General features: G+C 40.7%; 1 protein-coding gene across 1 annotated transcript in view; it reads right to left on the bottom strand.

Moving 5' to 3' along the window:
• The window catches only part of RYR2 (ryanodine receptor 2), a 537,004-nt gene that overhangs the window by 266,184 nt on the left and 257,592 nt on the right, over positions 1 to 13,228 (bottom strand). Inside the window, exons 34-37 of the mRNA XM_088842508.1 lie at positions 12,548 to 12,774; positions 9,692 to 10,496; positions 6,373 to 6,573; positions 457 to 562 (exon numbers count right to left, since the gene is read on the bottom strand). Coding sequence (XP_088698634.1) covers positions 457 to 562; positions 6,373 to 6,573; positions 9,692 to 10,496; positions 12,548 to 12,774 — 1,339 coding nt within the window. The remainder of the gene's footprint in view (positions 1 to 456; positions 563 to 6,372; positions 6,574 to 9,691; positions 10,497 to 12,547; positions 12,775 to 13,228) is intronic.

Below are 13,228 nucleotides of genomic sequence, written 5' to 3'. Positions count from 1 at the left end.
AGAGTACTGGAGTGGGGTGCCATTTCCTTCTGACTGAGTCATCTGAGAAGTCCCCAAAAGAGGGAAGAATTACCTTAACAGATTTGGGCTACTGACCTACAACTTACTGAAGTTCTTTAGGCATTAATTAATTTCAAACATGCCAGATTTCCTAGGTCAGTCCTTAAAAGGGGCCCCTCAACCAGTTGAAATATAACAGTCTATGAACAAACTTCTTTAGACTAAATCAACTTAAAACTTCCCTCTTTGACTAAAGTACCTGGTTACATGTCCCCATTGCCCGGGTCACTGAAGGAAGAAGAGGGAAAAAGAAAACAATGTTGGTCATGTTCTGCTTGTTCTTAATGCCTTTCTGATCTCTATACCCCTCAAGACTTTCCACATCAGAACTTTTGTACCAATATATGTGTACTAAAATATATATTCAGTAAGAGTTATAGGTCAAGAAGACCCTACCACAATGTGTCATCAAATCTTCATGAAAATCCAAGAGTTGGTCTCGGATTTCTTCAGGACATGGACATTCACTTTTGTCATCCTTAAAATTGAGAAGCATATTGATCTGAAAGTTTAGAAAAAACAAGAGGAAGAACTAGAGTAAAAGAAAAGTGAATCTAGGAATAGCACAATAAAGAAAATTGTAAAAATCAAAAATGTTCAAACTCTGCTTTTGAGTATTCATGGACTGGTGCCCAACAGATGAAAAATCATTATCTATTATTCAATCCAACAAATAACACAATCAAGTAATTCAAAGCTTAGCATCCTAAAACAGTCATATTATTTGAGTCTCTTTTCTCAGTTTCACAAAATGTTAGACCTGTGTATACTTAGTGTTCTTAAACCAATTAAGACCTAAATTTACTTTTTAAAGTTTTATTATCCTTCTAGATTTTTTTCTAGCTAATTTCCATGCACGATTGACTATTTTAAAGAACTATCTGTTAGAAGGATACAGCAAAGAAGGAAAACCAAACATAATTGAAGAGCTATATAATGGATCACTATGCCTTTTCTAATATTAATGGTTCAACTGAACAAACTGCAAGAAACTTTCTTCCATTTAAGTTTTAGATACAATAGTATTAAATTCATGAATGAAGAAAAGTCTGTTCCATAATTTTCCTTTATGAAACAATTATTAAGTTTTCCTTTTAGAGTTTTACATACGTAAATTTTTTGTTACACTATTATTTTGAGAAAATGATAGATTCATATGCTATTATAAGAAATAATACAAAGAGATCCTGTGTACTCTTTACTCTGTTACCCCACTATAGTGACATCTTGCAAAACAGTAGTACAGAATCACAACCAGGATACTGGCTCTGATACAGTCAAAGGAGAGAACAAGTCCATCACTTCAGCATCCCTCCTGTTAACCCTTTTATAACCATACCCTCTTTACTCTTCTTGCTCTTCATCCCTAATTCCTATCAACCACTAATCTGTTCTCCATTTCTATATTATTGGCATTTCAAGAACATTATACAAACAGAATCATACAGTATGTATACACACTACATGCATACTACATACATGTATTCCCATAGTGTCCTTTTGCCATCTGTAGTCTGTAGCGATATCTCATTTCATTTCTGATTTGGTAATTTCTGTCTTCTTTCTTACTTTGTTAATTCCTTTAGAATTTTATTGGTTTCACTAATTTTTAAAAATAACTAGCTTTTGGATTCCTTGATTTTTTAATTGTATTCTTTGCAGTTTCATTCATTTCTCCTCTGTTCTATATCATTGCCTTCTTTTCGCTTGTTTTGGGCTTATGTTGTTCTTTTTCTAAATTCTTGTGATGGCAGTTTAGATTTACTTTGAGTCTTTTGCTCTTTTATATATAAGTATTTAACGCAATAAATTTCTTTCTCACAGTTTCAGCTGTTTCCACAAAGTTTGATATGTCATATTCTTTCAGTTCAATGTATTTTTTATTTTGTTCTGAGATGTGTTCCTTGAACTAAGTGTGTTGTTTAGTTTCCAAGTGTTCAGAGATTTGCCTGTTATATTTCTGTTACTAATTTCTAATTTGATTCATGGTCAAACACCATTCTGTATGAAAAAAAAAATCAATTATTCTACATTTGTTGAGGTTGTTTCACGGCTCAGGCTATAATCTATCTTTGCAAATGTTTCAGACACTTGAAAATAAAACGGTATTCTATTATTGGGTGGAGTGTCCCACAAATATACAAAGATCCTGCTAGCAATAACACTAGTATATTCTCTTCCATCCCTACTGATTTTCTATCTATCTTGTCCTTCAAATATTTAGAGAGGGGTGTTAAAGTCCCCAACTACAACCCTGTATCTGTCTATTTCTCCTTTCAATTCTATGCTGACTTCACATATTTAGCAGCTCTGTTGTCTAGTGCATACACATTCGTCTTCTTGGTGGACTGATCTCTTATTCTTATATAATGTTTCTATCTATGACAAATTTCTTTGCGCTGATATAGTCATCTTACTGTCAATTAATTTTTCATAACAAATCTTTTTTCATCCTTTTTACTTTCAACATATCATTACATTTTAAGTGAATTTCTCAAAGACAGCGTATAGTTAAGCCAAGCATTTAAAATTCACTGTCAATCTCTCTTACTTTGTGTATTTAAATTATTTATACTCATGAATTTATTGATATGTCTGTCATTTTACTTTTTTTCTGTTTGTTTTCTCTCATTTATTTTTCCCAAAGTGCTGTGGGTTCCCTGAACTATTTTTAGGATCCTATTTTGAACTATCCATGGTATTTTTTAGTGTATCTCTTTGCATAGCTATTTTAGTGGTTACACAGGATATATTAATATATACATAATTTATCTCAGGCTACTGGTATTAACACTCTATCAGTTTAAATGAAACACAGAAACTTTATCTTCCTTTATGTCCCTTATTCACCACCACTGAAAATACAATTGCCTTAAATATTTAGTAAGCATACATTTAGAACATATCAGTGTCACCATTTTCACTTTGCTCATCAAACATAATTTAGAAGGCTCAAGAGGAGAAAAAAATTGTATTTACCCTTATTTTAATTCTGTAGTTAGAGAAGGCAAGGTTCAGAAAAAGAACAAGACCAGCACTTTACAGGAACAGATCACCTTTAATGAGGCGCGAAGGGGCAGCAGTCAAATTGGTGAGCTGCTGCACTAACCCAAGAAAAAGGTAAATATATATAGGCATATATGTGGAAATCTACTGTCTTAAAGGGGCCCATTCTTCTCCAAGGTTGTTCAGAGTACTTATCTCTTAAACAGCTGGGGCAAGGAATTCTGGAGATAGGCCAGAAGCTGGGACCTGCTGGGAGCTGGGCTTAATCAACCCTAATGTCTGTTTTTTCCTTCTGGTGACAGAGTTCTTTGTTTTGCATAGAATGGTGGAGAGGACCTGGAGGGGAGTTTTAACTCCAGGCTATTTTGTGCCTTGTAACTTTCCTTCACTGTCTGTTGTTTTTTCTTCTTTCCTGATTTTTCAAATTTTCTTCTTTTATCATTTCCTTTCTGTTTAAAGAACTTCCGTTAGGCATTCTTACAGGATAATCCAATTCTGGTAGTTTTCCTTCATTTGAGAAAATCTTGATTTCCCCTCAGTTCTGAAGGATATTTTCATTGCATATAGAATTATGGTTGACAGGTCTTTTCTTTCAGCACATGAAAAATGCTGTGCCACTTCCTTCTGTCCTCTGTATTTTCTGATGAGAAATTCGTTGTCACTTGACTTGTCTTTCCCTTCCAAGTGTCATTTGTTTCTTGGTGCTATCAAGATTTTTCTCTTTCATGTTCAGAAGTTTGACTACAACATGCTTTGGCTTAGACTTTGGGTGTATCCCATTTGGAGTTTACTCAGTTTCTTGAATCTCTATACCTTTTGCCAAATTTGAAAAGTTTACAACCATTATTTTTTCAAGAACGTTTTCATTTCACTCTCTCCTCTCTCTCTGGAAATCTAATGCCAAAAATGTTAGATCTTTTGCTATATTTGCACTGGTGCCCCAGGCTCTATTTTTTCACTGTTATTTTCTATTTTGGGGGCTAAATAATGTCTATTCTCTCTTCAATAATTTTTTTTTCTTTTTCCCCTCCAATGTGCCGTTAAATCCATCTATTGATGATTTTTAATTCGGACATTGCATTTTTCAGTTGTAGAATTTCCATTTGGTTCTTCTTTGTAGCTCCTATTGTTTTTTGCTGTAACTTTTTTATTTTTTTCATCATAGAGTTCGTAGCTATTGATTGCCATTTTTCATTCAAGTTTCTGCTGGATCTTGGTGTGATGAGTGATTTTTCATTGAAATCTGAACATTTTTGGTAGTACACTATGAGACTCTGGAGAGGGAAATGGCAACCCACTCCAGTATTCCTGCCTGGAAAATCCCATGGACAGAGGAGCCTAGCAGGCCACAGTCCATGGGGTCACAGGAGCTGAACACAGACTTAGCAACTAAACCAGGAGACTTTGTTTCTTACTTAAACTTCTGACTTCTTCTGATACCATTACTGCTAGGTGGCGTACAAGTCCATTTCTCCACTTGATCTCCTTGAAGGAGAGAGGAGACCTCATTTCTGCTGGGTGAGGCTGCGAACAGTGGACCTGAAGTCACACAACCCTGGCTGGAAAGGGTAAGAGCGCCTTGATACACCTCTCTCTGTGGCCTTATTGACCCTTTGGAAGGGCTATGTCTCATTACCACTCAACCAGGATAAAGTCTCAGCTTCTCAGGACCCCAGCTGGAGCACCTGTATACAACCTGGTGAGAGCAGAAGTCTAAGCTCTCCACTCGGTGCCTGCCGGTTTGGGTCGGGGGTGAGGACAAGGTTTACTGCGGTACTCGGCTGGAGTACCATTGTCATTACCTAAAAGTTTTCTCTCTTGCCAGAAAAACAGTTTTTCAGGTTCTTTGGCTAGACAGAGAAGGTACTTGTTGAGGCTTTTCTTGTGTATGCCCATTGGTGTTTCTGAGTTGTTGGCTTCTTTAGCTCCAAGTTTGTTAAAAATGAGGCAAAAAAATAATAATAATAACCCAGGGAACTCACCACCATGTCATTCCTCAGCTCCCAAGTTCCATAGCCAGCCTTTCTTCTGTCTTTCATAGTCTTCTCATGTTGCCTTTTGTGTAGTGTCCAGGGTTATAGTTGTACTTAGAAGGAAGACTAGGCAGAGGTATTCCATCTTTTCAGAAGCAGAAGTTTCCCAATAGTATTTTAACAAATGGAATTACTCTGGGAGAAGCTGGATTTGTTCTCTGCTCAATAAATGTTATTATAGCAATAAACAGAATTCCATGCCCTTCCCTCAAAGATTTTACATTCTGATGAGAAAAAGATAAATTTTACAATTACTCCCTAAGTACCTCCATTCAGAGCTATCTTGGATACAGATAGAAAGAGCAAGGTAAAATATTGAAGATGAGATCTGTATAAGTTATACCTTTTGACCATCATAGCTACTGGCTGGGCCAAAAAGTTCATTGGGGTTTTTCTGTATCATCCTATGGAAAAACCCAAATGAACATTTTGACCAACTCAATACATTTTGGTAATTTGTCACAGTAAGAGACCCATCCTGAGGCAGATGCCAGAAAGCTCACAGTCCTAGAATAGCTCACTCTTGGATTTAGGCATAGGCTTCCGACTTGGCTGCGCCCTAGGGAGACCTCGGTTTGGAGGTGAGCAACCAGAGGAAGACCGCAAGACTGATGGACGTGACATGGGGTTCTTCTGCTGCTGCTGCTAAGTCACTTCAGTCGTGTCCGACTCTGTGCAACCCCATGGACGGCAGCCCACCAGGCTCGCCCGTCCCTGGAATTCTCCAGGCAAGAACACTGGAGTGGGTTGCCATTTCCTTCTCCAATGTGTGAAAGTGAAAAGTGAAAGTGAAGTCGGTCAGTCGTGTCCGACCCTTAGCGACTCCACGGACTGCAGCCCACCGGGCTCCTCCATCCATGGGATTTTCTAGGCAAGAATACTGGGGTTCTTCTAGGAGACACAAAATGAAGAGTATTAAGTGTTAGAAGTCAAGAGTTCCTATTAGCTGGGGTGGTGCTGTGACAGCCAACGAAGACCTCCCTGTGCTTAGATACTTTTCCTACTTGAAGAACTTCAGAATCTGGCACACTGGCTTTCTCCAACAGTCTATAATATGTGCGATGCCTTTTAATAAGTCTCTCATTTGTTTAAACTAACCAAGTAGATTCTTTTGGTGAGACCTATGAATACTGACAAAATGAACTTAGGCAGTGTAAAGAAAACAGGAAAAAAAAATACACTTGCAACTTCTGGCAAAATTCTGCAACGTGTCGAACATGAATGAACTAAAACCCAAAGTAAGGAAGGAAGACTTTTTCGTTCATTCTTATACCTGTTCTTGAGGCGGGGATCTGAATTCCTTTGTTTTCCTGGCTGTGAGTGCAGCCGACATGTTTAAGGCTTGCATAACTTCATTATATCGGAATCGTTGATTGTCTTGGAGCTTGGCTACAAAGTCATCTGAAAAGGCCACAATGGCTTCTATCCGGTGCCGGACCTGGCAGTCACAGAGGTATTGAAGTAGCAGGCACATCTAAAGAGATGATTAAAAAGACACCAAGTTTAATTTCTGAATTTTTCAATAGTTAATGTTTATCAAATCAAAATTTGTGACAGACACACTTAGTTGTCAACTCTTCTCCTTTATTAACAGAATCCTGATTTTATGTAGACAGCAATGTGCTCAGTCCAGAGGATGAAATGCAATTTGTCTAAGCTCAAATGACAAATACCCTTTTATGTCCCTTTGATGAACACTTACTGGCCAGGCTCCTCTGCAGCTAGAGGGGCTACAGCAAATGAGATAGATAAGGAAAAGTTTGCAAGGGGTCTTCTGGGAAAGCATTTTCACCATGAACAAAAGACTAGAATATCCTATTTTCAAAAACTGGCTAATGGCACGATCACTGATGGAAGGAGGAGATAACACACTTCAAGATAAAAACCATAAACTACGGATCACAGAAAGATATTACAGTCTGGGTTTCTGATGACACCATTAAACTATTACATTCATTCTAGAACTGGCGACCTCCAGACTCTGCATGTACATTAACTAAGTGGTTCATTGCTTATTCATTAAATAGTCAGTTGGGTATTTTCTTACCAGAAGCCAAAAGGATTTTTAACTGATACAATACATCACAGAAACATGCCTTCCAGAGAATGTTCGGCCCGAGTTTTGAGAAATATTTAAATATACTTTGTACCAACTGTGATATAAATGCACAGCAGTATTAGAGGACTTTAAATCCTTGTATTCCACCATCCTAAATATAGCCATTTCTGTCAATGCTACCTCTAAGCTAGCCCCAGTGTCCATGCCCCTCTCTCCACCTGTTTTGTCCCACTAAAGTGGAAACACTGTCTTCTCAGCCTTGACCCTGCATGTCAGCCTCCCGACTAGGTGGGCTCTGGACTACCCTCTCTTACTCCCCTTAGCTATCTTCCTCATAGCAGCTTTGTTGAGATTTTTTAGAATAGACTTATCCTGCTAAAATTCTTCAATGGTTTTAATTGAAATTAGAATAAAATTCAAAACCCACCATATGGCTGGCTTTAGCAAAGAGCTAGACTCTGTATCAACTGCCTTCTGCTTAGCTCACCCTCCCTCCTCAGCTCATCAAGCTGCAGCCACACTGGTCTCTTCTCAGCTCAGCGCCTGTATGACAAGCTTCTAAAGCACTTTTCCCCTCCTTCTTCACAAGTGTTGAACTTCTGCTCATCAACCTGACCTCAGCTTAAACGGCCTCAGAAAGGTTGCCTCTCACCGTTCTCACAGTATTCCCGTTGAAATTTTCATTCTTCTAGAAATCCACTCTTTTCCTTCCAAGCATTTAATGTGATTAATTATATTCTAACAGAAATACATAAATAAGTATGTATTTCCCCCAGGGACAGTGATCCTTGACCCAGCACCCAGTGCCTGGATCAGAGGAAGATGTCAATCAATGCTCACTGAAGAAGGAAGAGCAGAAAAGGGAGTCAAGGATGTAAGCATCAAACTGATATTAATGGAAGCATCTGAACTGAACCAAAGAAGCATTAGGAACAAGTCTTTTGGACACCTGGATGCGCACAAAGGCAGGCACGGTCTTTGTTTCCTTAGAAACATAGATAGGAAGTAAAATCTTGCCGTTTGAGAATAGACACACCCACTGGTGAACAAGTATCCTAAGGTTGGAAGGGTGGAGGCGGGGTAGAAAGGGGTACGAAAGCCTTGCGTTTCAGGCGTTCCAACAGAACGTCAGTGAATCTGCAGAAACAAGGAGAAACACAAGGAAATTGCTAATGAACAAGAAGAAGAGGGGTAATAGGGAAAAACAAATCTGACTCCATATTGGATCCATTTCTTTAACCTTTACACTCTACTGTTTTCCCTACAAGTTAACTGCAAAAGGTGCCAACCATTTTGGCACCAGGGACCAGTTTTGTGGAAGACAATTTTTCCATGGCTAGGGATAGGGGTGGTGGTTTTGGGATGATTCAAGCGCTCATATGAGAATCTAATGTCGCCACTGATCTGGCAAGAGACAAAGCTCAGGCAGTAATGCGAGTGAGTGATTCAGAGCAGCTGTAAATACAGATGAAACTTGCTGGCCTCTCACCTCTGGCTGTGTGACCCAGTTTCTCACAGAGGGTTAGGGATACCAGGCTTACAGTGTACAGACTAGCCCATCTCCGGGGGCCCTACCTCCCAAGCCTGAACATTAAGCTAAAATATCTTTGTTTATGCTCACAGGAAACATCCCGACCAGGCCCATCTGTGAACGGCTGCCGGAAAGAAGAAATTAACATATCCCCTGCCAAATACGGGGCTTCCCTGGTGGCTCATACAGTAAAGAGTCTGCCCACAGTGCAGGAGATTCTATCCCTGGGTCAGGAAGATGCCCTGGAAAAGGGAAAGGCAACCCACTCCAGTACTCTTGTCTGGAAAATCCCATGGACAGAGGAGCTTGTCGAGCTACAGTCCATGGGGTTGCAAAGAGTCGTACATAACTGAGCGACTAACACACCCACCTGTCTCCCAAGTGTGGCCAGAAGCAGGAAATACTTGCTATAATTTAACACCATTTTTACTTAACCTCCCTATTCGTTCTAAAAATGAAACTGGCATCCCAACCTGGGCAAGATTCTTTGGGACACAAGTACACCATCTTCTCAGCCTGCAAGCTTTCTGAATACAGTCACTATTCCTCATTCCAACACCTCAACTCCCAATTTATTGGACTGTCATACAGGGAGATAAGCTGGGGCTCTGTAACACTGGCAAGACAAAATCTCCTATGCTCCTTTCAGACAGATACACACATGTACACACCCACACACAAATATGCATACACACATTCAGAGACAGTGACATGCCACGTGTATGACAGGCAGACCCGTACTTGACCAAGAAAATTTTGCCCTGATAAAAATTTGAAATGTATCTTTTACTAATTATGGTTAATTGACCTGATTACAAAATTAATGGATTTCATTCCAAATGCCAGAAAATTAGATGAGCATGTTCCCAAGTACAACAAGAAGCTGGTTAAGTCTATGAAGAACTAGAGAATTACCCAGGAACACAAATAAATACAGAGAGAAAGAGACCAAGGTCAATGTTAATAGGTTGTGAATTCACTGTGATCTTTTTCTCTGTTTACCTGCAATTTTACTGGCTCCGGCAGTTTCATTTGGAGCAGGCCCTCCTTGGGCCTCGAACCCGCTTTGTTTTCTTCCTCTGCGGCTCCTTCCAGCTTGGAGTCTTCCACGCAGGGCTCCTTCTCTGCCACCTCACTCTCCTCCTCGGGGCTGGCGGCTTCCTTGAACACACTAGGCTCAATCAACTGCAAGACGTGTTTCAAGTCCTCGTTGTGGAAGACACCCATGATGAGCAGGGTGTAGAAGAGCTTGATGAGAGGGACGAAGAGGAACTCAGTGGTGCCCCCAACGGGGTCTCGGGCGTGCAGGCTGCCCTCTTTCACGGCTTCCGTCAGCATCTGTATGGTCTTGGCCTTCAGGATGTCCAGCGGGAACTCCGGGCTGTACTGGTAACCCTCGGTATTAATGCTGACGAAACTCGGGGAGGAAAACTGCATCCGCGGCCTGAGGGAGGTGCTGAGGCCGATGCCCGGGAGCCCGTGCTTTTTGTTCTCATCCGGGAAGAGGGTGATGCTCTTCGTCTCCTCGGTCATGGGCACGATGAACTCGCTGTTCATCATGAGCCTGGCGGTGGCGTAGGAGCTGAGGTGGATGTCAATCAGCAGGTCGTAGTAGCCGGCGCGCAGCAAGCCGGGCATGTACTTGTTCTCGATGGCGTAGAGCAGCTGCGGTTCGTCCACGTGGCTGCACAAGGCGTGGGCCACCCGGTGGTTCCCGAGCGCGCAGACGGCCGAGTAGAGCCGGAGCGTGTGGTAGTGGAACTTCAGCAGTTCCTCCTGCTCGGTCAGTTCCAGTATGTCCACGGATCTGGAGACGGTACAATTTAAGCATGGATATTGAAAAGGGTTCTCCATCAGGGGAGAAGCCTGCCTATCTCCTAGGTTTCACAAGTTATAGAAACAGACACTTAAATAAGCATATATAAGTGTTTAGTTAAACATCTACTTGTATTTTCCGATCCACTCCCTTTTTATGGCTTTTTTTTTCTTTTTTTGGTTGTTGTTGTTTTATTTTTGTTTATTTATTTTTAGGCTGCACCATCTGTCATGCAGGATCTTAGCTCCCCGACCAGGGATGTATAGATAACCTGTGACCCCTTCACTGTCCCCCCATGAAGTGGCCCCTTCACTTCACTGGACCACCAAAGAAGTCCCTACAGTAATTTTTTTAAATTAGTTTTTTATGGCATGTTTGATGACAGCAGTTTTTTTTTTTAATCAATTCTAGATATTTAAAATTTTTTCTTCCAGATATAATTTTATGTTGACAATAGTGCTTGGAGCTTTCTTCATGCCCCATCACCCCAAGATTCTGGGCATCACTTTTATTAATAGATCTCTGGGTCTCAAGTTGAGCCTAGGGACTCCCCTCCTCTCAAAATTTAAGCACTCTTTGGAAAATGCGGAGTCTCCTTTTCCAGTTTGGCTAACCAGCTTCAAGAAGCCAGAAAACTCTGCCTTAGGCTGACTTGTCTCTGACTTTAGGATCAGCTGTTAGCCTAATAATAGTCACAAGTCAGTCAATTTCACCAGTCAGTAGGTGAAAGGGAGGGAATATTCTTTTGACATAATTGCCTACTTATGTGTCCCTCACAGACCCAAACATACGCCAGTGCTATCCTATTTCCACCAGATATGTCCTGCTCATGAAACAAACACCATTAGGGCCATTTTCACTTAGGAAAGTTTCTATTGGGAATCTTGAGTTTACATCAGATCATTTTGCTCCTGCCATACATCATCACCTTCCAGCGCAATTAAACTTTTAACATATGGCCAGAATATGCCTAAAGTCAAGTCATTCCTTTTAGAAGAGAGTCTATTTTAAAAGCACATAATTTCTTTAGAGGTACTAAGTTTTCAAAATTATTTAAATTACACAGATTGTTCATGGACAACACTATAGCATTAAAGGTAGAAATCTGATGCATTCATAATCAAGGAACTACTCATTCATCTCCATGCCCTTGGTGAAACTGTAATATAATCTCATCAGGACAGGGGCTGTTGTACCCTTTGCTTATTAGTATTCCCCCAGCACCCAGCCTAGCACACAATAGATAATGAGCAATTATCTGTGATTCTGTATCATTAGGCTTTGTCACTATCTTTAGATGCCCTGTCATCCTGTCCATACTTATCCACTGTACGTGTCCTTTTCAGGTCATAGGCATTCTGTCAAAAGCCACTGTGATGTGATGCTGCTGACTTATTCCAGACCCCACATTCTGACTCACAGAGTAATTACCTACCTGTGTACCATCTAGGCTTCCAGGAGACCACACATCTGCTGGGTCAAGCTACTAGCACCTCGCTCTTGGAAAGGTATGATTGAGTATGTCTTACCTCAAAGTGTAGTAGAGGATTCCCATATCTTAGCTGGGCTCTTCAGTCTCCCAGGAAGACTGTTACCTCACCCCTCAGCCTAGCTGATGATTAAAATATATAAATCCATTCATTGTAGCAACACAGAGTACCTACACTCTAGGTTATTACTGAAATCACTTAGAAATGATTTCTCTTGTTCCCTCTCTGCTGCTGCTGCTGCCTTAACTCAGATGGTGACTCTTCCTGTCTGAATTTTCACTTGCTGTTTTCTCATCAGCAAAACAAGAATGAGGAAAGAAATCACAGACTATTAAATCACACCTTTAGCTGTAATACAGTCATTTTCTTTCAGTAAGCAAGGAGTTGAGATATAGACTGAAACTTGGAATGTGCAAAATAATGTCTGCCTTGCCACATGATATTAGCATTTTATAAAGCCCATTTTGTTTCCCCAGCAGCACCCCTGAACCCCTGGGTCAGGGTCTAATTTGATAGGTCCCCATTAGACAGTAAGGGATGTTTGGGCCTGACCTGTTCTCCTCTGGGATATGAAGTGACATGAACTGCAGAGGCTCCACGCACTGCACCAGCCAGCCCTGGCGTTCACTTATTCGAGAGACATCTACCTTCAAGAACTGGTTGGGCATTCTGCTCCACAGGACGTGTGAGAGAAATTGCACATGGAGACGTGGGGGACACTGTGGCGCAGGATTTTTGTGCTCACTCTTGAATAATCCCGCTGAGAGAGGCATCACATTCTAAGAAATGGGAAAGCAGAAAAAAAAGAATGGATAACAAACTCCTTGGGGGTCAAAAAAGTTATGACTAGAGTTCTGTGCAGGAAAGAGATAATGAAAGATACCCTGTGTGTAGAGCAGATTCAATACAAAAACTAACAAATTGGGTTGAGTTGTTCCTGAAAGGACCAGCAGAGAAAATTTGAGGATCTTTTCTCCCCCATACTAAGTGATACACTGAGCACACAAGAGCAGCAAGTATAACCATGTATCTGTTCCACATCTTTACAAAGCTAGGTGCTTGGGACACCTGACAAGGCTTTAGCTGCTTTCATCCAAAGGTCCTGAAAGATTGGCCACGTTCACTTGGCTTTCTTCCTCTCTGCTTGTCTGTCCTTTGTCAGCCACCTCATTCATCCTTAAACTACTACAGGCTTGCCAGGTTTTGAGTAGCCAGCAGTATACCAGACAGCTC

Source organism: Moschus berezovskii, chromosome 12 (assembly GCF_049115385.1).
Source record: "Moschus berezovskii isolate FMDL1 chromosome 12, NW_MosBer_1.0, whole genome shotgun sequence".
NCBI lineage: Eukaryota > Metazoa > Chordata > Mammalia > Artiodactyla > Moschidae > Moschus > Moschus berezovskii.
The sequence above is the reverse complement of the archived record's forward strand: the minus strand, read 5'-3'. Positions and strand labels throughout refer to the sequence as shown.